Below are 26,278 nucleotides of genomic sequence, written 5' to 3'. Positions count from 1 at the left end.
ACCTTTCACTAACTCCTTTAGGAAGTCTCATAAAACTTTTGACTAACTCCTTTATGAATCCTCCTAACACCTTTCACTAACTCCTTTTGGAAGCATCTTAACACCTTTCACTAACTCATTTAGGAAGCCTCCTACCACCTTTAACTATCTCCTTTAGGAAGTCTCCTAACACCTTTCACTAACTCCTTTAGGAAGTCTCCGAACACCTTTCACTAACTCCTTTAGGAAGCCTCCTTTAATATAACTCCTTTAGGAAGCCTCCTAACACTTTTTACTAACTCCTTTAGGAAGCATCCTAACAACTTTCACTAACTCCTTTGGGAAGCCTCCTAACGCCTTTCACTAACTCCTTTAGGAAGCCTCCTTTAATATAACTCCTTTAGGAAGCCTCCTAACACTTTTCACTAACTCCTTTAGGAAGCTTCTTAACACCTTTCACTAACTCATTTATGAAGCCACCTTTCACTAACTCCTTTAGGAAGCATCCTAACTACTTTGACTAACTCCTTTAGGAAGCCTCCTAACACCTTTCACTAACTCCTTTAGGAAGCTTCCTAACACCTTTCCTTAACTCCTTTAGGAAGCCTCCTAACACCTTTCCTTAACTCCTTTAGGAAGCCTCCTAACACCTTTCACTAACTCCTTTAGGAAGCCTCCTAACACCTTTCCTTAACTCCTTTAGGGAGTCTCCTAACACCTTTCCTTAACTCCTTTAGGAAGCCTCCTAACACCTTTCACCAACTCATTTAGGAACCCCCCTAAAACACCTTTCACCAACTCCTTTATGAAGCCACCTTTCATTAACTCCTTTAGGAAGCTTCTTAACACCTTTCACTAACTCCTTTATGAAGCCATCTTTCACTAACTCCTTTAGGAAGCCTCGTAAAACATTTGACTAACTCCTTTAGGATGTCTCCGAACACCTTTCACTAACTCCTTTAGGAAGCATCCTAACAACTTTCACTAACTTCTATAGGAAGCCTCCTAACACCTTTCCTTCAGTCCTTTAGGAAGCCTCCTAACGCCTTTCACTAACTCCTTTAGGAAGCCTCCTTTAATATAACTCCTTTAGGAAGCCTCCCTACACTTTTTACTAACTCCTTTAGGAAGCATACTAACAACTTTCACTAACTCATTTAGGAAGTCTCCTAACACCTTTCACTAACTCCTTTAGGAAGCTTCTTAACACCTTTCACTAACTCATTTATGAAGCCACCTTTCACTAACTCCTTTAGGAAGCATCCTAACACCTTTCACTAACTCCTTTATGAAGCCAACTTTCACTAACTCCTTTAGGAAGTCTCCGAACACCTTTCACTAACTCCTTTAGGAAGCATGCTAACAACTTTCACTAACTCCTTTAGGAAGCCTCCTAACGCCTTTCACTAACTCCTTTAGGAAGCCTCCTTTAATATAACTCCTTTAGGAAGCCTCCTAACACTTTTTACTAACTCCTTTAGGAAGCATACTAACAACTTTCACTAACTCATTTAGGAAGTCTCCTAACACCTTTCACTAACTCCTTTAGGAAGCTTCTTAACACCTTTCACTAACTAATTTATGAAGCCACCTTTCACTAACTCCTTTAGGAAGCATCCTAACACCTTTCACTAACTCCTTTATGAAGCCACCTTTCACTAACTCCTTTAGGAAGCATCCTAACAACTTTCACTAACTCCTTTAGGAAGCTTCCTAACACCTTTCCTTAACTCCTTTAGGAACCCCCCTAAAACACCTTTCCTTAACTCCTTTAGGAAGCCTCCTAACACCTTTCACTAACTAATTTATGAAGCCACCTTTCACTAACTCCTTTAGGAAGCATCCTAACACCTTTCACTAACTCCTTTATGAAGCCACCTTTCACTAACTCCTTTAGGAAGCATCCTAACAACTTTCACTAACTCCTTTAGGAAGCTTCCTAACACCTTTCCTTAACTCCTTTAGGAACCCCCCTAAAACACCTTTCCTTAACTCCTTTAGGAAGCCTCCTAACACCTTTCACTAACTCCTTTAGGAAGCCTCCTAACACCTTTCACTAACTCCTTTAGGAAGCTTCTTAACACCTTTCACTAACTCATTTATGAAGCCACCTTTCACTAACTCCTTTAGGAAGCCTCCTAACACCTTTCCTTAACTCCTTTAGGAAGCCTCCTAACACCTTTCACCAACTCATTTAGGAACCCCCCTAAAACACCTTTCACCAACTCCTTTATGAAGCCACCTTTCATTAACTCCTTTAGGAAGCTTCTTAACACCTTTCACTAACTCCTTTATGAAGCCACCTTTCACTAACTCCTTTAGGAAGCATCCTAACTACTTTGACTAACTCCTTTAGGAAGCTTCCTAACAACTTTCACTAACTCCTTTAGGAAGCTTCCTAACACCTTTCCTTAACTCCTTTAGGAAGCCTCCTAACACCTTTCCTTAACTCCTTTAGGAACCCCCCTAAAACACCTTTCCTTAACTCCTTTAGGAAGCCTCCTAACACCTTTCACTAACTAATTTATGAAGCCACCTTTCACTAACTCCTTTAGGAAGCATCCTAACACCTTTCACTAACTCTTTTATGAAGCCACCTTTCACTAACTCCTTTAGGAAGCATCCTAACAACTTTCACTAACTCCTTTAGGAAGCTTCCTAACACCTTTCCTTAACTCCTTTAGGAACCCCCCTAAAACACCTTTCCTTAACTCCTTTAGGAAGCCTCCTAACACCTTTCACTAACTCCTTTAGGAAGCCTCCTAACACCTTTCACTAACTCCTTTAGGAAGCTTCTTAACACCTTTCACTAACTCATTTATGAAGCCACCTTTCACTAACTCCTTTAGGAAGCATCCTAACTACTTTGACTAACTCCTTTAGGAAGCATCCTAACAACTTTCACTAACTCCTTTAGGAAGCTTCCTAACACCTTTCCTTAACTCCTTTAGGGAGCCTCCTAACACCTTTCACTAACTCCTTTATGAAGCCACCTTTCACTAACTCCTTTAGGAAGCCTCGTAAAACATTTGACTAACTCCTTTAGGATGTCCCCGAACACCTTTCACTAACTCCTTTAGGAAGCATCCTAACGCCTTTCACTAACTCCTTTAGGAAGCCTCCTTTAATATAACTCCTTTAGGAAGCCTCATAACACTTTTTACTAACTCCTTTAGGAAGCATACTAACAACTTTCACTAACTCATTTAGGAAGTCTCCTAACACCTTTCACTAACTCATTTATGAAGCCACCTTTCCTTAACTCCTTTAGGAAGCCTCCTAACACCTTTCACTAACTCCTTTAGGAAGCCTCCTAACACCTTTCCTTAACTCCTTTAGGGAGCCTCCTAACACCTTTCCTTAACTCCTTTAGGAAGCCTCCTAACACCTTTCACCAACTCATTTAGGAACCCCCCTAAAACACCTTTCACCAACTCCTTTATGAAGCCACCTTTCATTAACTCCTTTAGGAAGCTTCTTAACACCTTTCACTAACTCCTTTATGAAGCCACCTTTCACTAACTCCTTTAGGAAGCATCCTAACTACTTTGACTAACTCCTTTAGGAAGCTTCCTAACAACTTTCACTAACTCCTTTAGGAAGCTTCCTAACACCTTTCCTTAACTCCTTTAGGAACCCCCCTAAAACACCTTTCCTTAACTCCTTTAGGAAGCCTCCTAACACCTTTCACTAACTAATTTATGAAGCCACCTTTCACTAACTCCTTTAGGAAGCATCCTAACACCTTTCACTAACTCCTTTATGAAGCCACCTTTCACTAACTCCTTTAGGAAGCATCCTAACAACTTTCACTAACTCCTTTAGGAAGCTTCCTAACACCTTTCCTTAACTCCTTTAGGAACCCCCCTAAAACACCTTTCCTTAACTCCTTTAGGAAGCCTCCTAACACCTTTCACTAACTCCTTTAGGAAGCCTCCTAACACCTTTCACTAACTCCTTTAGGAAGCTTCTTAACACCTTTCACTAACTCATTTATGAAGCCACCTTTCACTAACTCCTTTAGGAAGCATCCTAACTACTTTGACTAACTCCTTTAGGAAGCATCCTAACAACTTTCACTAACTCCTTTAGGAAGCTTCCTAACACCTTTCCTTAACTCCTTTAGGGAGCCTCCTAACACCTTTCACTAACTCCTTTATGAAGCCACCTTTCACTAACTCCTTTAGGAAGCCTCGTAAAACATTTGACTAACTCCTTTAGGATGTCCCCGAACACCTTTCACTAACTCCTTTAGGAAGCATCCTAACGCCTTTCACTAACTCCTTTAGGAAGCCTCCTTTAATATAACTCCTTTAGGAAGCCTCATAACACTTTTTACTAACTCCTTTAGGAAGCATACTAACAACTTTCACTAACTCATTTAGGAAGTCTCCTAACACCTTTCACTAACTCATTTATGAAGCCACCTTTCACTAACTCCTTTAGGAAGCATCCTAACAACTTTCACTAACTCCTTTAGGAAGCTTCCTAACACCTTTCCTTAACTCCTTTAGGAACCCCCCTAAAACACCTTTCCTTAACTCCTTTAGGAAGCCTCCTAACACCTTTAACTAACTCCTTTAGGAAGCCTCCTAACACCTTTCACTAACTCCTTTAGGAAGCTTCTTAACACCTTTCACTAACTCATTTATGAAGCCACCTTTCACTAACTCCTTTAGGAAGCATCCTAACTACTTTGACTAACTCCTTTAGGAAGCCTCCTAACACCTTTCACTAACTCCTTTATGAAGCCACCTTTCACTAACTCCTTTAGGACGCATCCTAACAACTTTCACTAACTCCTTTAGGAAGCTTCCTAACACCTTTCCTTAACTCCTTTAGGAAGCCTCCTAACACCTTTCACTAACTCCTTTAGGAAGCCTCCTAACACCTTTCCTTAACTCCTTTAGGAAGCCTCCTAACACCTTTTACTAACTCCTTTAGGAAGCCTCCTAACACCTTTCACTAACTCCTTTAGGAAGCTTCTTAACACCTTTCACTAACTCATTTATGAAGCCACCTTTCACTAACTCCTTTAGGAAGCATCCCAACTACTTTGACTAACTCCTTTAGGAAGCCTCCTAACACCTTTCACTAACTCCTTTATGAAGCCACCTTTCACTAACTCCTTTAGGACGCATCCTAACAACTTTCACTAACTCCTTTAGGAAGCTTCCTAACACCTTTCCTTAACTCCTTTAGGAAGCCTCCTAACACCTTTCACTAACTCCTTTAGGAAGCCTCCTAACACCTTTCCTTAACTCCTTTAGGAAGCCTCCTAACACCTTTCACTAACTCATTTAGGAACCCCCCTAAAACACCTTTCACCAACTCCTTTATGAAGCCACCTTTAATTAACTCCTTTAGGAAGCTTCTTAACACCTTTCACTAACTCCTTTAGGATGTCTCCTAACACCTTTCCTTCACTCCATTAGGAAGCTTCCTAACGCCTTTCACTAACTCATTTAGGAAGCTTCTTAACACCTTTCACTAACTCATTTAGGGAAGCCTCCTAACAGCTTTCCTTAACTCATTTAGGAAGTCTCCTAACTCCGTTCACTAACTCCTTTAGGAAGCTTCTTAACACCTTTCACTAACTCATTTAAGAAGCATCCTAACAACTTTCACTGACTCCTTTAGGAATCCTCCTAACTCCTTTCACTAACTCCTTTAGGAAGCTTCCTAACACCTTTCCTTAACTCCTTTAGGAAGCCTCCTAACACCTTTCACCAACTCATTTAGGAACCCCCCTAAAACACCTTTCACCAACTCCTTTATGAAGCCACCTTTCATTAACTCCTTTAGGAAGCTTCTTAACACGTTTCACTAACTCCTTTATGAAGCCACCTTTCACTAACTCCTTTAGGAAGCCTCGTAAAACATTTGACTAACTCCTTTAGGATGTCCCCGAACACCTTTCACTAACTCCTTTAGGAAGCATCCTAACAACTTTCACTAACTCCTATAGGAAGCCTCCTAACACCTTTCCTTCACTCCTTTAGGAAGCCTCCTAACGCCTTTCACTAACTCCTTTAGGAAGCCTCCTTTAATATAACTCCTTTAGGAAGCCTCCTAACACTTTTTACTAACTCCTTTAGGAAGCATACTAACAACTTTCACTAACTCATTTAGGAAGTCTCCTAACACCTTTCACTAACTCATTTATGAAGCCACCTTTCACTAACTCCTTTAGGAAGCATCCTAACAACTTTCACTAACTCCTTTAGGAAGCTTCCTAACACCTTTCCTTAACTCCTTTAGGAACCCCCCTAAAACACCTTTCCTTAACTCCTTTAGGAAGCCTCCTAACACCTTTAACTAACTCCTTTAGGAAGCCTCCTAACACCTTTCACTAACTCCTTTAGGAAGCTTCTTAACACCTTTCACTAACTCATTTATGAAGCCACCTTTCACTAACTCCTTTAGGAAGCATCCTAACTACTTTGACTAACTCCTTTAGGAAGCCTCCTAACACCTTTCACTAACTCCTTTATGAAGCCACCTTTCACTAACTCCTTTAGGACGCATCCTAACAACTTTCACTAACTCCTTTAGGAAGCTTCCTAACACCTTTCCTTAACTCCTTTAGGAAGCCTCCTAACACCTTTCACTAACTCCTTTAGGAAGCCTCCTAACACCTTTCCTTAACTCCTTTAGGAAGCCTCCTAACACCTTTTACTAACTCCTTTAGGAAGCCTCCTAACACCTTTCACTAACTCCTTTAGGAAGCTTCTTAACACCTTTCACTAACTCATTTATGAAGCCACCTTTCACTAACTCCTTTAGGAAGCATCCCAACTACTTTGACTAACTCCTTTAGGAAGCCTCCTAACACCTTTCACTAACTCCTTTATGAAGCCACCTTTCACTAACTCCTTTAGGACGCATCCTAACAACTTTCACTAACTCCTTTAGGAAGCTTCCTAACACCTTTCCTTAACTCTTTTAGGAAGCCTCCTAACACCTTTCACTAACTCCTTTAGGAAGCCTCCTAACACCTTTCCTTAACTCCTTTAGGAAGCCTCCTAACACCTTTCACTAACTCATTTAGGAACCCCCCTAAAACACCTTTCACCAACTCCTTTATGAAGCCACCTTTCATTAACTCCTTTAGGAAGCTTCTTAACACCTTTCACTATCTCCTTTAGGATGTCTCCTAACACCTTTCCTTCACTCCATTAGGAAGCTTCCTAACGCCTTTCACTAACTCATTTAGGAAGCTTCTTAACACCTTTCACTAACTCATTTAGGGAAGCCTCCTAACAGCTTTCCTTAACTCATTTAGGAAGTCTCCTAACTCCGTTCACTAACTCCTTTAGGAAGCTTCTTAACACCTTTCACTAACTCATTTAAGAAGCATCCTAACAACTTTCACTGACTCCTTTAGGAATCCTCCTAACTCCTTTCACTAACTCCTTTAGGAAGCTTCCTAACACCTTTCCTTAAGTCCTTTAGGAAGCCTCCTAACCACTTTCCTTAACTCCTTTAGGAAGCCTCCTAACACCTTTCACTAACTCCTTTAGGAACCCCCCTAAAACACCTTTTACTAACTCCTTTATAAAGCCTCCTAAAGCCTTTCACTTACTCCTTTAGGAAGCTTCTTAACACCTTTCACTATCTCCTTTACGAAGCCTCCTAAAACCTTTGACTAATTCCTTTAGGAAGCCTCCTAAATCCTTTGACTAACTCCTTTAGGAAGCCTCCTAACACTTTTTACTAACTCATTTAAGAAGCATCCTAACAACTTTCACTGACTCCTTTAGGAATCCTCCAAACTCCTTTCACTAACTCCTTTAGGAAGCTTCCTAACACCTTTCCTTAAGTCCTTTAGGAAGCCTCCTAACCACTTTCCTTAACTCCTTTAGGAAGCCTCCTAACACCTTTCACTAACTCCTTTAGGAACCCCCCTAAAACACCTTTTACTAACTCCTTTATGAAGCCTCCTAACGCCTTTCACTTACTCCTTTAGGAAGCCTCCTAAAACCTTTGACTAATTCCTTTAGGAAGCCTCCTAAATCCTTTGACTAACTCCTTAAGGAAGCCTCCTAACACTTTTTACTAACTCCTTTAGGAAGCATACTAACAACTTTCACTAACTCCTTTAGGAAGTCTCCTAACACCTTTCACTAACTCCTTTAGGAAGCTTCTTAACACCTTTCACTAACTCCTTTAGGAAGCCTCCTAACACCTTTCACTAACTCCTTTAGGAAGCCTCCTAACACCTTTCCTTAACTCATTTAGGAAGCTTCCTAACACCTTTCCTTAACTGCTTTAGGAAGCCTCCTAACACCTTTCCTTAACTCCTTTAGGAAGTCTCCTAACTCCTTTCACTAACTCCTTTAGGAAGCTTCTTAACAACTCTCACTGACTCCTTTAGGAATCCTCCTAACTCCTTTCACTAACTCCTTTAGGAAGCTTCCTAACACCTTTCCTTAACTCCTTTAGGAAGCCTCCTAACAACTTTCCTTAACTCCTTTAGGAAGCCTCCTAACACCTTTCACTAACTCCTTTAGGAACCCCCCTAAAACACCTTTTACTAACTCCTTTATGAATCCTCCTAACGCCTTTCACTTACTCCTTTAGGAAGCTTCTTAACAACTCTCACTGACTCCTTTAGGAATCCTCCTAACTCCTTTCACTAACTCCTTTAGGAAGCTTCCTAACACCTTTCCTTAACTCCTTTAGGAAGCCTCCTAACAACTTTCACTAACTCCTTTAGGAAGCATCCTAACAACTTTCACTAACTCCTTTAGGAAGCATCCTAACACCTTTCCTAACTCCTTTAAGAAGCATCCTAATAACTTTCACTAACTCCTTTAGGAATCTTCCTTACACCTTTCACTAACTCCTTTAGGTAGCCTCCTAACACCTTTCACTATCTCCTTTAGGGAGCCTCTTAACACTTTCCTTAACCCTGTGATGTCATCCGGGGTTAAGGTAAAGTCCATAGATAAGGAGATAGGAGGGACAATTCGGACGTACCCTTTGTGTTTTGGATGTCCCCGTGTACCGACCCCTGCCTGGACTGTCTCTTTAAACGCTGAACGCAGTCTTGTCTGCTTTGATTGTTTAAATAAACCTGCAAACGGCAGTTTGTTGTGCGAGTCTGTTTTTGGGTTTTCCTCGGACCCTGACTGCACAATCGAGCCACAAATGAACCCAGCGGACGCCTGGGTCCGGGGGCTCCAAGACGCCTCGGTGGTGCCATAGCGGCGGTGGGTGACCAAGTCAAGGTCTTTCATGGCCGTGAAGGGAACTCGATGCTCGCCTCCGCCAGTGCCGCGGGTGCTCCGGTTCCGATGTTGGCAGCACCAACCCAGTTCTCGGGGGCCTTGGGGGACTGCCGAACCTTTCTAACACGGTGCGGGTTACATTTGTTTGAACTGCAGCCCTCCAGCTACCCCTCAGACCGTACCTGGGTGGCTTTCGCCATCTCCTATCTGACCGGCCGAGCTGAGGCGTGGGCGGCGGCCTCACTCACTCTCTCCTGTGCTTCTCATTTTGTCCAGCAGGTGGTGCTTATTGACTCCAGGGCCAATGCTGACCTGATGGACCAGTCCTTGGTTGACCAGCTCCACCTGGGGAAGCATCCGTTGGAGAAACCCCTGTCCACCACCGCGCTCAACGGGCAGCTGGGGTTTCAGTCTGGTGACGGCCCCACTGCATTCTCTGACCGCATCCCGCGTTCAGTTCTCCTGGCGCGGGTGGCGGGTGTACCAACCCCTGCTTGGACTTGGACTGCCTCTTTGAAAGCCGAACGCAGTCTTGCCTGCCTTGATTGTTTAAATAAACCAGCAAACACCAGTTTGTTGTGCGAGTCTGTTTTTGGGTTGTCCTCGGACCCTGACACTATGCCTGGACTCTAAACTTTAATTCCATCACTGGTTTGTAACAGCTCGGATCTCACACCTTCCTTTTCATTTAACATTGTTATATTTTACACAGAACTTAAATAAACCTTATTCCAAACGAGACTGATATTTTGGTATTAGCTATTTCCAGATTATCTGGTGGTGCCCCAATTTATTATTAATGAATAAATAACAAATTTATTCAAATTAATAATTGATCAATAAATTTGCGATAATTTATAAAATTTAAGTAATTACTCCATTACTTTAGTAGTTTTTAATTAGTAAATGACAGTTTACTTCCATTAATAATTAATAATAATAATTAATTCATAATTCATCATTTCAATTTTCAAAAATTATTTTGTGGTTTCTTACTTTCAATAATCTATTACTTACAGTAATTTAATGCTAATAACCAACCATAAAGCCCAACACTATAAACACTATTAACACCATAAACACTATAAACATTATAAATACTATTACATTATAAAGACTATCAACATTATAAATACTATTACCCTATAAAGACTGTTGGGATTTATGGTTGGTTATTAGAATTAAATTACTGTAAGTAATAGATTACTGAAAGTAATAAATCACTGGAAGTAATTTATGAAAAATTTAAATTATTAATGGAAGTAAACGGTCATTTACTCATTAACAACTCCTAAAGTAATTGAGTAATTACTTAAAGAAAAAAATGAATAAATTATCAAAAAAAAATTATTAATAAAAAAATTATTAATTTGCATAAATGTGTTATTTATGTATTAATAATAAATTGGGGCACCACCAGATAAACTGGAAATAGCTAATACCAAAATATCAGTCTCGTTTGTAAAAGTTTATTTAAGTAAGGTAATATTTCAGTGTAAAATATAACAATCTTAAATAAATTGGAAGGTGTGATATCAGAGCACAGACTGTTACAAACCAGTGAATTGTCAACAATAAATACACAATAATCACCAAGAAGCGTTCAATTCAGCTAACAGGCGTTTATTAATAAAAATGTATTAATTCATAAATAATTCTGAAATCATCTCATAAATCAACACATTCAAGTAGCAAACGACATCTAACACGGAGATCTAATCTATTAAACAGCAACACTATGTACAAAGAGAGTGTGCGTGTGTGTGTGTGTGTGTGTGTGTGTGTGTGTGTGTGTGTGTGTGTGTGTGTGTGTGTGTGTGTGTGTGTGTGTGTGTGTGTGTGTGTGTGTGGAGAGATGAGGGTGGAGGTGTAATGACCTCGAACGTCCACCAGGTGGAGGCAGACGTCGGCGGGTCAATGCGGTGACTGTGATGGCCACTAGGGGCGTGCAGCGGCGCGCAGAGGGAGAGCGCAATGACTTGATGTGTCCACCACGTGGATGTCAAGAGGGATTGCGATGACCCATGCGACCACTAGAGGCGTTTGACTCGCTCTTTCTGGGGATGCGGCGGTTGCTTAGCGGCCAGATAAACAAGACGGTCTCGGAGCGAGGCAGTCTACCGAGGGCGTAACGAACGGGCGGTTCCGTTGGCCCGGTTCTGAGCACCGGAGTCCTAAGGGGAGGTCGGGACCTGCAGTTAGAACTCTTGTGATCGAAGTAGATTTGCTCTTGCAGCAGATAACATGCAGTTGGTGTGTGTGAGCTTATCTTGATCAGATAAGCAGGGAGCAGGGCTACGAGGAGATCCGGGTTAGTGGAGAAAGGGGGAGAATGAGAGAGGAGGAAGACAAGAGAAAGACAGAGAATTCTGCGAGGCTCGGTTCTGAACCCTGGTTCCTCCACACAGAGCTCCCAGTGGGCCTGGAGCTCACTTGGACCTCTGGTTCTGAGTTGGAAAACCAGAGTCCTGGACTTGGTTGGTGCGCGTGAACGCGCATACACAAACATAGGAGATGCTGCGGCCTTCTGAGCGGCACATTGAAAAACATTGCATTTTCAACAGAACATCATTCTAACTATTCTGCCCAGACAAAGCTCTCACCCTCCGGTTCTGTTGGAACAGCACCATCCGTGGTTCTGTTGGTTCTGTGAGGCTGTGGTAACTGGTTGTTACCGGGTCTGAATTCAGCGTCCTGAATTCAGAGGCTTGGCTTCAGCTGCAGGAGTGGACAGCTGAGAGGATGATTTTGGAGAGGAGACGATGGCTCTGGTCTCAAGAATCCCTCAAAAACAGGAAAAATAGAGGAAAACAGAAGATGTAGTCCAAACTGAGTCCTGCTCGTCCAGCGGGCTGGCCTTGATGTTTCTTCTGTTCTTTTGTTCCTATTCGGGTGCTCTCTTCATCATCCTGAGGCAGAGACATGTGTCTCCGTCGAAGGATAGATTGAGAAGCAGAGAGATTTGGTATGAGAAGTTTCACCCAGGCTAGAATGTCGGACCCCTGTGGTGTCCAGGTTGGATTTGAGCATCCTCATTGGCCACGTCCGGGGTCTGGCTCGCTCCCCTGCTGTTTTATGGCCTGATTATTGTCCCTGGTGTATTTCCTTCGGGGGAGAAACTTCTGGAGGAGTTCATGGAATCTTCACCCCCAACAAGACTATAAACATTATAAATACTATGAATACTATAAATAGCGTTGTGCTGACTAATCTGAGCTGCTGCAGAGTAGAATCAGCAATGAAATCAGAGCAGGTGAGCGTCTTCAGGGGGACTGATGGTGTTTCAGTACAACTCCAAGTTTGAGGAGGGTTGTAAAAGTGACAGCTGGAGGTGGCAGAGAGGCAGCTGGAGAACAAGTCCACTGGTCTTGATCACCAGTCTTTTCCTGACCTGCCTAGAAAATGACAATATCATCTGCATAGTCTCACATCCTTGGGAAAAAGCACCAACTAGTGGCCCTGTATGCAAACTACAGTGTTTTCAATTATTCTTGTGTCACGTGCACATGTAGATTATCTGAGATGAACAGGAAATGATGCGATGTGCAGCGTTGACATGGTGTGAAGCTGAACAAAACCTGAAGCTCAGCACACACTGAGCCACTGGATGAACCCTCTAGGCTTACCAGCGTATTCCGGGTCCACGTGTGGAGGGTAGAAGCGAAAGTTGATGAAGAAGGGGATGGACATTCCATACTTGAACCACTCCACCACGTAGGGCTGGCCGTTCAGGGGCTGAGACACGTGGCATCCCAGAATTACGCTCTCTCCTGCGCCAGCCGTCACAAACTGGGGCTCCTCGCGCAGTCCGTGGGCACCTTCAGGGAACAAGACAAGCCACAGTTAGTTCACTTCATACGTCAGCAGAAACATACAGACACATATCCAGTAATGTGGGCATTTGTCAATGTCTTTTACATTTCAACATCAGAATGAGGGCTTGTGCTGCACTTTGCAAAGAAGTTCAGTCTGTAGAATGAGTGGTGCAGCTGTAAGCTACAGAGCTGCTGTCCTCCATTGTTAAAACACAGGAACTATTTTTATTTTGGCTTTGGTGATGCAACAACTACTTTAAAAGTGCAGCACATTGTAGAAGTGACACTGAGTGAGCAGCCAGCTGCTGCTGTGTGCTCAGGCATTAGCACTGTGGCCGGGAGGAGCAAAACAACATTACAACATGTGAAACACTTTTGCAAAATGTAAGACAAATTGACCTTTTTCCATTTCATAAAACAAAATAACATTACCATAACACATTTACATTTCAGAAAACAAATTAACAAAACATAAAACACTTTCACAAACTGCGATACAAATTTACAAATACAATCTCTACCGGAAAGGGAGGCGCACAAGTCTGGAGGTGATCCGGAGGTGAGAACAGGAGCACGGAAATCCGACTTGTGACGGCACAGACGTATATGATAAAGGCCTTTATTATATATGCTGATGTGACGAACCGAGATGGAAAGCGATCGAGTCATGTCCCATAGACATATCAAAGAGAAGATGCTACATAGGCCGCCGCGGAGCAGGAACTACAGCGGCCATCTTGGCCCAGTCGTCAAGTCCATAAAGACAAACTGCAGCAGCAGAGAATCCAAGACACCAGAGCACCGTGTGGAGTATTCCTGTAGGAAGCAGGGCTCTGGGATTACTTTTCACAGGTAAGATGGAACATTACTATAGTTTGAATTTTGTGATTATAAAGTTATTGTTGTGTATTTCTGTCCACCAGTGAACTGGTAGCAGCCGCCATGAGCTGGACTTTGTTTACAGCTTGTTCACCTGCTATTAGTCCAACTGAGACTTTATAAATCAAATGTTCCACAATACAGACTGAGACTACAGACTGACTGAAGGACGTTATGGTAGAAATAAACCAAATATTACAGGTATAACATGGACCAGCACCTTGTACCAGGTGACACAGGCTGGATTGTTCACATGTAATTCTTTCACCCTAACAGTAGTCAGATTCCTCTCATGTCTCCTCCTCCTCACTGACTGAGAGACACTGACTGAGAGACACTGACTGAGAGACACTGACTGAGAGACACTGACTGAGAGACACTGACTGAGAGATACTGACTGAGAAACACTGACTGAGAGACACAGACTGAGAAACACTGACTGAGAGACACTGACTGAGAGACACTGACCGAGAAACACTGACCTAGAGACACAGACTGAGAAACACTGACTGAGAGACACTGTCTGAGAGACACTGACTGAGAGACACTGTCTGAGAGACACTGACTGAGAGACACTGACCGATAAACACTGACCTAAGACACAGACTGAGAAACACTGACTGAGAGACACTGACTGAGAGACACTGACTGAGACAGACAGACTACATGTGACTGGAGAAGAGATGGAAACAGGTTTACTACAGCTTCAGCAGCTTTGGTTTGTTATCAACATTTATACATCAAAATAGGAGTTTTGTAAATCTTTCTGTGTGTGGGCGTGTGTGTGTGTGTGTGTGTGTGTGTGTGTGTGTGTGTGTGTGTGTGTGTGTGTGTGTGTGTGTGTGTGTGTGTGTGTGTGTGTGTGTGTGTGTGTGTGTGTGTGTGTGTGTGTGTGTGTGTGAATTCATGTACTTCTGTATTTGTTCTTGCTCCTTTGTTAAATCTTTGTAAAAAGATGATTGTTGGCAATATTCAGCACATTTTCGCTAAAACAACTAATGCAGCTTCTCATTGTGATTGTGGTGTAATGTCTTTAAGTGACGCCTTTATTTATTTCAGCTTCATGCTGTCCACTGCCAACATGGCCACATCCACACGTCACTATGGACACAGCTCAACTCCAGGCATGTAGTACATGTGCCTGGAGTTGACCAGTGACTCCTATGAGGATGAAGAGTCGAGCAGTGACTCCTCCTCTGAGAATGAAGAGTCGAGCAGTGACCCCTCCTATGAAGACGAAGAGTTGACCAGTGACTCCTATGAGGATGAAGAGTCGAGCAGTGACTCCTCCTCTGAGAATGAAGAGTCGAGCAGTGACTCCTCCTATGATGACGAAGAGTTGACCAGTGACTCCTCCTATGAGGATGAAGAGTCGAGCAGTGACTCCTCCTATGAGGACGAAGAGTTGACCAGTGACTCCTCCTATGAGGACGAAGAGTCGAGCAGTGACTCCTCCTATGAGGACGAAATGTCGAGCAGTGACTCCTCTGAGAATGAAGAGTCGATCAGTGACTCCTCCTATGAGGACGAAGGGTCGAGCAGTGACTCCTCCTATGAGGACGAAGGGTCGAGCAGTAAATCCTCCTCTGAGAATGAAGAGTCGAGCAGTGACTCCTCCTCTGAGAATGAAGAGTCGAGCAGTGACTCCTCTGAGAATGAAGAGTCGAGCAGTAAATCCTCCTCTGAGAATGAAGTGTCGAGTAGTGATTCCTCTTATGAGGACGAAGAGTTGACCAGTGACTCCTCCTCTGAGAATGAAGGGTTGACCAGTGACTCCTCCTATGAGGACGAACAGTTGACCAGTGACTCCTCCTCTGAGAATGAAGGGTCGAGCAGTGACTCGTCCTATGAGGATGAAGAGTCGACCAGTGACTCCTCTGAGGATGAAGAGTCGAGCAGTGACTCGTCCTATGAGGATGAAGAGTCGACCAGTGACTCCTCTGAGGTTGATGGTCCATTCACTGGTGGAAAGGGGACTAGTGTTAGAGCAGTGATTCTCAACCAGGGGTCCACCAACCCCTAGTGGTCTGTGGTGTAATTGCAAGGGGTCCGTGAAAATCAAACATCTCTTAAAAAAAGATCCTATTACAGGTCCTCAGTGGGCGGAGCCTCCTGTCTGGCCCGCAGCCCATCAGCTCCACATCAAGGTGAAATAAAGTGATTTGTGGGTAAAAAAGTGCTGCTTTACTTTTTAATCCTCATCCCACACCGTAGTCGAAGCCAGAGTAATCACGTCAATGCTGCTCCACTCGGACGTCCACAGATTACAATGTCACCACCCTCCAAACCTCCGTCACCCAGCAGTGAGTCCAAATGTAAAAAAGAACCAAGGTGAGCTGCAGCAGAAGGAGCTTCAGCTGAACTCTGACTGGACTGAACAGGTTAGTTTATATAACCGACCCATACTTGATCTGCAGCAGACCAGAGCGGTCAGCAGAGTGGATCAGCACTTCAACTCTCTGCATGCAGCAGCTTTAATACCAACGAGCCTCCAAAGGCCCACAGTCACAAAACAGAGAACATGAGGTGATACAAGCCCTCTGGGTCTACGCTCTGGGTCTACGCTCTGTCAGCATTGGTACAAGAGAGCAGCAGCAGCATCGCTGCTCTCTTGGTCAAAGCTGAGGAACCTTCTGCTGATGCTGAGGTCATTAAAACAATAATTAATCTGGTGGATGAAGTTTGAAGTCAGGAGGAGAAAAGACAGGAACCGGTAGAGGAGCTGTTAAAGGAGCGTTCACACACAGAACCACCACAAGTTTGGCAGGAACCTCAGTTCCTGACCAGGATCAGCATTTTGAGCTGGATTCTAGGATTCAGGGTGGAGGCGTCACTCCATCACCATCAGTCCCCACCTTTTATCCTGAGCTACAAGTAAGAGCAGGAAACATGGAGGATCACCACCAGTCGTTACGCACCGTCAGCATTATTGTTCCACCGTGTTACGAGTTAATGAGTAAAGCTGCTCTGCAGCAGGCTGCTCTGGCCATCGCTCATCATCACTTTCATTAATCTGTCAGGAATGTGCTGAATCGGGAGAATTTGTTCTATTCAGTTGTGGGTTCTGCTTTGAGAGATGTGGGCAGCCGCCCAGGGCTCAATCTGTGAAGGGGACCCAGAGGACATGAGAACCACGTCTCAGGTGTGTCTGGTGGAGGCGGGTGTTCACCCAGGGCGTAGAACAAGTCAGGTCAGCAACTGGGTTTAGATATACTGTATACAGTATATGACTCCACCCCCCCAGGTCTTCTCCCAGCAGCTACTGAACAGTGGACACACTCCAGAGCGCTCAGCATTCAGAGAACCTCCATGGAGTTGATCAGAGAGGAGGATGCTGCAGGGAGCGAATGCTGACACTCTGTAGAACACATCAACACATCACTACTAATCCACACGCTCAGTTACTAACTTCACCAGTACAGCTGGTTCTTCATCTTCCTGAAGATTCATTGGAGCCAAAAAGGTGTTCAGGAACATGAGGAACGTCAGGCCCATTCCAGAACCATCTTCAGATGCATTAGGTCACATTAAGAACTCAGGAACTCCTGGTGCTGATGTGGAAACACCTTAAAGCAAGTTTTACTGTCTGATAGTACTGCGAGTAGAAGGGTGGAGGATTCAGTTCAACTGTCAGTGTCTCCTGTATGTCTGTCTCCGTCTCTCTCTGTCTCCGTCTCTCTCCGTCACTAAATAACTAGATCGCTGTTTTTACTCTTACTTTTATCAAGAGTACTTTTCATGTGACCCTCAAGACAAGTTGATCCACTGCCTGAGATCAGATGATGGGAGGGACCTGACCGATCCACTGCCTGAGATCAGCTGATGGGAGGGACCTGACCGATCCACTGCCTGAGATCACCTGATGGGAGGGACATAACTGATCCACTGCCTGAGATCACCTGATGGGAGGGACCTGACCGATCCACTGCCTAAGATCAGATGATGGGAGGGACCTGACCGATCCACTGCCTGAGATCACCCGATGGGAGGGACCTGACTGATCCACTGCCTGAGATCACCTGATGGGAGGGACGTGAGCGATCCACTGCCTGAGATCACCTGATGGGAGGGACCTGACTGATCCACTGCCTGAGATCACCTGATGGGAGGGACCTGACAAATCCACTGCCTAAGATCAGATGATGGGAGGGACCTGACCGATCCACTGCCTGAGATCACCTGATGGGAGGGACCTGACTGATCCACTGCCTGAGATCACCTGATGGGAGGGACCTGACCAATCCACTGCCTGAGATCACCTGATGGGATGGACCTGACTGATCTACTGCCTGAGATCACCTGATGGGAGGGACCCGACCGATCCACAGCCTGAGATCACCTGATGGGAGGGACCTGACTGATCCACTGCCTGAGATCAGATGATGGGAGGGACCTGAGCGATCCACTGCCTGAGATCACTGCCTGAGATCACCTGATGGGAGGGACCTGACTGATCCACTGCCTGAGATCAGATGATGTGAGGGACCTGAGCGATCCACTGCCTGAGATCACCTGATGGGAGGGACCTGACTGATCCACTGCCTGAGATCAGATGATGTGAGGGACCTGAGCGATCCACTGCCTGAGATCACCTGATGGGAGGGACCTGACTGATCCACTGCCTGAGATCAGATGATGGGAGGGACCTGACTGATCCACTGCCTAAGATCACCTGATGGGAGGGACCTGACTGATCCACTGCCTGAGATGCCTGCGTTTTGAAAGGAGGACAGTGCGCTCCTGCAGCTCTGGATCGATGGACTAAAGACACCTGATGTCTTCCTCCAGGCTGATGATCAGACCAAACCTTCCAGGACGTGATAGGACGGTCCTCTGCTCAGTGGTAATGTGTGGACGTCCCTGGGCTCTGAGAGCGGGAAAGGTCTTTACCAGAGCAGTGTAAAGGACGTAAATAAAGAGACACTCAGAGACAGAGCAGACACACCGTGGAGGGCCGCTCTAAAAGTGAAACCAACCACCACTGACCAAACATATTGGAGGTTTGCACCGGCGTGTTTTACATGGAGTATTAGCAGTAAATGTCTTTGTGTCTCTGAGTAACCCCACAGTTTCAAAGAGTTGTCCTTTCTGCTCCATCAGAGGACCTGCTTGTCCTGGCTTTGCCCACTGTTCAAAGCACCCAGCACTCAGTGAGCCTTTTTAAAGAACATTTTACACAACAAATGTTCATTTTTGTTTTATTTTTAAAGAAAAAGGGAGGGGAGGCTTCTGAACTTTATCTTTAGACAGGCAACAACGTCAATGTCCCTGAGTAGAAAGAGACAGAGGAATGAGGACGTGATGTCTTACTGCTGTTTAGGAGTCTGTTGTTACTGCAGATCATTCCACTTGAACCGCAGCGCCACGACATTCTAAAGAAGAAACGTCTGAGACTTCTGGACCGGAGCCAGTTGGCCAAAGGACGACAGTGACAGATCCAACGGAGGACGGAGGGGGACATTAACCACATGAATGAGGCTTCTCTCCACTGATCTTCGTCTGACAGCATGGTGGCAGTCAGAAACATGGCTGGGCCAATGGGACATGTCCAATACCTGCTGGACCTTTGTCCTCCGAACAGAAGACCCTCTGTTGATGGAGTGAGACGGTGTGTCTGTCTGACACCATGACTTTCCTCTGCACATCAAACAGGCCGACTCACTTCCTGTTGGTAAAACCTCTGAAAACACTTTAACTCAGTCTGAGAGCTTGACTTTTATTGTTTTTACAGTTTTACTTATTCTTATTGTTTTATTTTGTTTTTATTGTTCTATGTTGTTTTTTATTCTGTGTTGTTAATCAAGTTTATATTTTGATCTGCTCTTGTCTGCGTACAGCCGACTGTGTTGTTTTAAAGTGTTTTATAAATAAAGTTGAGTTGAGTTGAGAGCTGAAAGCCACGTGTGCACACTAACTGTTACCACTAACGTCACCACTGGTCCATTTGCAAATAGAATCCAGGGCAGATGTCAGGTGGTGGTGAGGACGCCCAGGGAGACGGACACAGTCTCTTCTCTGTTTTCACTTCAGAACATTTAGCAGGTTAGAAAATGGAAAAGTGGCAGAATTGCTCAATGTTGAGGATTGAGAGATCCATGGCTCGTTAGCAATCAGTGCTTATGCTAAGTTTCTCTCATTTTAATTCTTCTTCAAATAGACTTCTGTTAATGTTCACAACACGGCCCGTCAGAAAATAGTTCCCCGGGAGAGAACAGTTTAATGTCATTGAAATAGTGCTGACATCTGCACATGTTGACAACTACAACTTGGACTACTAATCTAAGAAAGGTGGTCTGTTTTTAATTATTCTTTGTATTTATGCAGAGCAAATCTCTTCTTTGGAAGAAAAGGAAGAGGATTGATTGCAATACTGCCTCCTAGTGGTCGAAAGTAAACCATGCGTGTTTCACCTTGATGCCAGCTGCTGGTTTGCTGTGCTCCTGTTGGATGTAGATTTTAGAGGATTAGAAGAGATTATCAGCTCCTGGTGGGGTGGCAGGTTCTCCCTGTCACTTCATGGAACGCAGCAGTTTAAGAGCTCTTCTTAGTTTTGAGTATTTTTTCTCTGTTCTGGTTCTGATATCAAGAGTTTTGGAACCTAAATGAGCTTGAGAAAAAAAACCAACATGAAATCCTGCAGGAAATGAGAAGCATCCAGACGTCACTGATTTCACCATGAATGTTCACCGAGCGCCACCCAAAACCTTTGTGACCCCACACAGACACTTCGGCTATGGGGGCAGCCAGGGGGGAAGCCAGGGGGCAGCTAGGGGGCCTATGGGGGCAGCCGGTGGGCAACCAAGGGGACTAGGGGGGAAGCCAGGGGGGCAGCCAGGGGGGAAGCCAGGGGGCAGCTAGGGGGACTATGGGGGCAGCCGGTGGGCAACCAAGGGGACTAGGGGGGAAGCCAGGGGGGCAGCCAGGGGGGAAGCCAGGGGGGCAGCCAGTAGGGAAGCCAGGGGGGCAGCCAGGAGGGAAGCCAGGGGGCAGCTAGGGGGGCAGCTAAGGGGGAAGCCAGGGGGGCAGCCACGGGGGAAGCCAGGAGGCAGCTAGGGGGGAAGCCAGGGAGCAGCTAGGGGGGCAGCCAGGGGGCAGCCAGGGGGGAAGCCAGAGGGCAGCTAGGGGGGAAGCCAGGGGGCAGCTAGGGGGGCAGCCAGGGGGCAGCCAGGGGGGAAGCCAGAGGGCAGCTAGGGGGCAGTAGAGCTTCATCTTCAACATGGAAGCGTGATTTATTACAGTTCAGTCTTTTATGGTATTTTTATATTTCATCTGTGCATCTGGCTTTGTGAAATATGGTGCACTGGTAATGACTATTCTAAATGATGTACTGTCTTTTTAAGAATCAGAAAAAGAGCTTACCAACAACAGAAATACTCAAAGAACAACATTGCACTTACAATTGCCAGTGTGTGTGCTAGCAGAAGAAACAAATCAGGCCACTTTCATTACAATTTAATATCTATTCCAGGCCGGGGCGTAAATTCTTATCAGCATTAACCATAAATGATCCGTCTTCACTCCACAGCTTGAGCTTTCAAATGCAAATGAAAGCTGCAGCGAGTAAAGGAGGAAAGAAAAGCCCCAGTCACCTTGAACTGAGGTCATTGTGAGAAAGCAAGTAATTGTCTTGGTTTTCCACAGAACAGAAGATATTCATCATTTAATTCGGCCCAAATGTGAATGAAAAAATAAAAATCACTCAATGTGAATCAAACAATATGAGGAGAGCAACCAGGAGGATGTTGGAGAGCATTATCACCATCGTGGAGCTGAGCAGCACTGCAGATCACACCTCCAGTGTGTTACGTGGTGGGAACGTGCACTTTCAAGTGTGTGTGTGTGTGTGTGTGTGTGTGTGTGTGTTCAAGAGATGCACAGGAAGAAGCAGATAATAACTGAGCGTGTGATTCTCCCAGTGAACACCCAAACCTCTCTCCCCTTCATCTCTCTCACACACACACACACACACACACACACACACACACACACACGCAGTGATATGTGTTGATTGGCTGCTGGTGACATCATTGCAGATCGTGCTATTATAAAAAAAAGGTCTGACTTCACTGTGTGTTGGTGAGAGAGCAGACCCCCCCCAAAGGGTTTAGCTCATTTACAATCAAAGACTCCAGGGAGGACACCATGGCGCGGTACCACCACACACACACACACACACACACACACACACACACACACACACACACACACACACACACACACACACACACACACACACACACACACACACACACACACACACACACACACACACACACACACACACACACACACACACACACACACACACACACACACACACACAGGTGTCTGTGTCTGTTGCCAGGAGGACTGTAACTCCTGGTTAAAGGGAAATCATGCAGGTCTGAATCTGCTGAAGAATGATGTGTTGTAATATTCCATAATGTTGGTGTGGAAAGACGGAGGAAGACAAAGCTGGAATGTCCTCCAGGCTTCAGTAACGTCCACTCATCATACTGTGACGTAAAAGGTCTGAATACAAATAACTATCAACTTTTAATAACTAAATATGGAACAATGACTTGCGTCTGTACGTTTGTACTGCTGAATGTGTTCCACAGCAGCTGAGCCGTTTCCCTCCACAGATCTACATCTTCATGTTTCCCTCTACAGATCTACGTCTTCATGTTTATGTTCACAGATCTACATCTTCATGTTTATGTTCACAGATCTACGTCATCATGTTTCCATCCACAGATCTACATCTTCATGTTTCCCTCTACAGATCTACGTCTTCATGTTTCCCTCTACAGATCTACGTCTTCATGTTGCCCTCCACAGATCTACGTCTTCATGTTTCCCTCCACAGATCTACGTCTTCATGTTTCCCTCTACAGATCTACATCTTCATGTTTCCCTCCACAGATCTACGTCTTCATGTTTCCCTCCACAGATCTACATCTTCATGTTTCTCTCCACAGATCTACGTCTTCATGTTTATGTTGGATTTTGTCCATATGTGGTGTTGAACAATGTGACGTGGGATTAAAGTTCACAAATCTTCTTTTGAATGTTTTTAGCCAGTGGCTCGTCTCTATGGTCCGCTGGCTGCTCCTGGGTCCTCTATAAGGACCACAATGTTGTAGGACAGTAGGACAGTGAGTCTGGGGTCAGAGCAGGCTCAGGTCATTTGCTCTGAAAAAAATTCTGAATTTTTTAAAGGCAAATTTGAGTTCCAATTCCATTTAAAAAAATGTTTCTCAGTGCACTTAACCTGACTGCAGACATCAGAAATATTGTCCAAAGTGCAACCGGATTGCTGTGATCGTCCTCAGAGTTAAAATGAATATAAACTATCCCAAAATAAAAAGGTAAATGAGGCGCCGTCATTCAACAAATTCAAGCTTGAAAGCAGGTTTAAGTAAAAGTGAAGCAGCAACTATGAAAACTAACGAGGATTGGTGGAGCGGAACGCCAGAAACTGTGGGGAGGACAAAAACTTGTTTTTAGCTCCAAATTCAATAAATGGATGAAATCGATGTTTTGCCGTCTCGAGGTCAGACAGATACTTTGGACAAGAGTATGGTAGTGACTGGGTTGGACTGTTTTATATATATTAATATAAAGACCGCTCTACACAGCAGAGTTCTAAATGATCCATGTGCTTCAGAAAACACGCAGCAGCAGAAAGAGTGCAGAGAGTGATGAAGACCATGAGGAAGACTAATCAAAGGCTAAAGCAGCTTCAGCTGAACTCTGACTGGACTGAACGGGTTAGTTTGATATAACCGACCCATACTACCTTCAGCTGAACTCTGACTGGACTGAACGGGTTAGTTTATATTACCGACCCATACTAGCTTCAGCTGAACTCTGACTGGACTGAACAGGTTAGTTTATATAACCGACCCATACTTGATCTGCAGCAGACCAGAGCGGTCAGCAGAGTGGATCAGCACTTCAACTCTCTGCATGCAGCAGCTTTAATACCAACGAGCCTCCAAAGGCCCACAGTCACAAAACAGAGAACATGAGGTGATACAAGCCCTCTGGGTCTACGCTCTGGGTCTACGCTCTGTCAGCATTGGTACAATCAGGAGAATTTGTTCTATTCAGTTGTGGGTTCTGCTGTGAGAGATGTGGGCTGCCGCCCAGGGCTCAATCTGTGAAGGAGGACCCAGAGGACATGAACCATGTCTCAGGTGTGTCTGATGGAGGCGGGTGTTCTTGATCTTCTTGAAGATTCATCTGAGCCAAAAAGATGTTCCAGGAATATGAGGAACGTCATGCCCATTCCAGAACCATCTTCAGATGCATTAGGTCACATTAAGAACTCAGGAACTCCTGGTGCTGATGTGGAAACACCTTACAGCAAGTTTTACTGTCTGATAGTACTGCGAGTAGAAGAGTGGAGGATTGGGTGGTGGAGTGTTCTTCACCTCTGATCTCTGACTTAAACAGAAACAGACGTTCTGATTCTCATCTTGGCCTTCAGGATTGAGACGACAGGACACATCAGAGGAATGTCCTCATCCCATCACTTTTCTCTCTGATTGCTCAGTCAATTCATTCATTTTGTTTGTTTGGCATCTAACTGGTGTATTAGAACAAAAAGTACAACAATAGTACTAACAAGTGCATTTATATAGCAGCTTTTATACTTCAAATAGAACAGAGAACAATTCAACTTATACATGGATGAAATGAGAGAGATGCAGCACTGAAACAACTATTGCGGAATTTTCAAACAACTTTTACTGACATAGTGTAAAAAACTGTTCCGGCCCCTGTTTATCCTGCCGGGCAGATTCTGGCCCTCGGGGGTAAATAATAGAGGAGCGTTGGGGTAAAAGCAGAGAGACAATATGGTGAAACCAAAACACCATCAACTCAGGCTTTATTGCTTCTCTTTTTGATTCTATTCTGGCCACGGACATAACTGTCATTTATAGGCACTTTTACTGTGAAAAACCACAAAAGTCCCTTCAATAGGAAGTAAACTGCAGATTTAGGCTCAGAGGAGGAGGAACCTGTAGAACCAGGCTCAGAGGAGGAGGAACCTGCAGAACCAGGCTCAGAGGAGGAGAAACCTGTAGAACCAGACTCAGAGGAGGAGGAACCTGAAGAACCAGGCTCAGAGGAGGAGGAACCTGTAGAACCAGACTCAGAGGAGGAGGAACATGCAGAACCAGGCTCAGAGGAGGAGGAACCTGCAGAACCAGGCACAGAGGAGGAGGAACCTGCAGAACCAGACTCAGAGGAGGAGGAACCTGCAGAACCAGGCTCAGAGGAGGAGGAACATGCAGAGCTGGACTCATAGGAGGAGGAACCTGCAGAACCAGGCTCATAGGAGAATCCTGCAGAACCAGACTCAGAAGAAACTGCAGAACCAGACGCATAGGAGAATCCTGCAGAACCAGACTCAGAGGAAAAGAAACTTGCAGAACCAGAGTCAGAGGAAAAGAAACCTGCAGAACCAGACTAGAAGTGTGGCTGATGTTTTTGTGTTTATTGATGAACTGCAGGACAGTTTAATTTTCGTTTGGGGTTCAGTACAATGCTATCTATCTAGAAACTGTATTATGGTTTGGTTCAGTTTGGTTCAGTTTGACTAGGTTTGGTTCGATTTGGGTTCAGGTTGGTTCGGTTTGGTTTGATTTGGTTCGTTTCGGTTTGGTTCCATATTGGTACCATGATAATACAGTTTCTAGATAGATAGCATTTTCCTTTGGGGATCAGTAAAATGCATCTAGTAAAATCTATCTAGAAACTGTATTATTATGCTTTGGTTCAGCTTGGTTCAGGTCGGTTTGGCTTGGTTCGGTTCGATTCGGTTTGGTTCAGTTCAGTTCGGTTCCATTTGGTTTGGTTCAGTTTGGTTTGGTTCAGTTTGGTTCGGTTTGGTTCAGTTCAGTTCGGTTCGGTTTCATTTGGTTCGGTTGGCAGTGTTGTGTCTGAACGAGTTCAGCGAACGGTCGTTCATGAACTCGTTCTTATTTTGGGCAAACGTGAACTGAACGCATGGTTACGTTTGTAACCTTGGTTCTCTGAGTGGAGAGGCTTCCCCTCCACCCAGAGATATATTGTATATATATATATATCTCTATTGGAGTACCTGAACCCTCGGGTCAGGTGACGTGGATAATTTCTTTAAGACAAACCACCTGTGGACGTGGCTGACCACCTATTTAACCTGCGTCAGCCCCCTCCCGAGTGATATTAACTGATGGAACGAATCCCAGAGTACCCTCAGGGTGGAGGGGAATCCTCTCCACTCAGAGAACCAAGGTTACAAACGTAACCATACGTTATATATCGTTACTGGGCTTCCCCTCCACCCAGAGATCTATTGTATATATATATATATATATATATATATATATATATATATCT

The 26,278-nt window shown here is 44.6% G+C and overlaps 1 protein-coding gene across 1 annotated transcript in view; it reads right to left on the bottom strand.

The window, feature by feature from the left end:
* LOC308122092 (protein turtle homolog B-like) overlaps positions 1 to 26,278 on the bottom strand; it is a gene marked incomplete at its 3' end in the record, with an annotated part of 221,832 nt that overhangs the window by 175,705 nt on the left and 19,849 nt on the right. Inside the window, exon 2 of the mRNA XM_080483725.1 lies at positions 12,839 to 13,030. Coding sequence (XP_080339851.1) covers positions 12,839 to 13,030 — 192 coding nt within the window. The remainder of the gene's footprint in view (positions 1 to 12,838; positions 13,031 to 26,278) is intronic.

This window comes from Lipophrys pholis, assembly GCF_963383615.2.
Source record: "Lipophrys pholis genome assembly, chromosome: 16".
In the NCBI taxonomy this organism is placed as follows: domain Eukaryota; kingdom Metazoa; phylum Chordata; class Actinopteri; order Blenniiformes; family Blenniidae; genus Lipophrys; species Lipophrys pholis.
The sequence above is the reverse complement of the archived record's forward strand: the minus strand, read 5'-3'. Positions and strand labels throughout refer to the sequence as shown.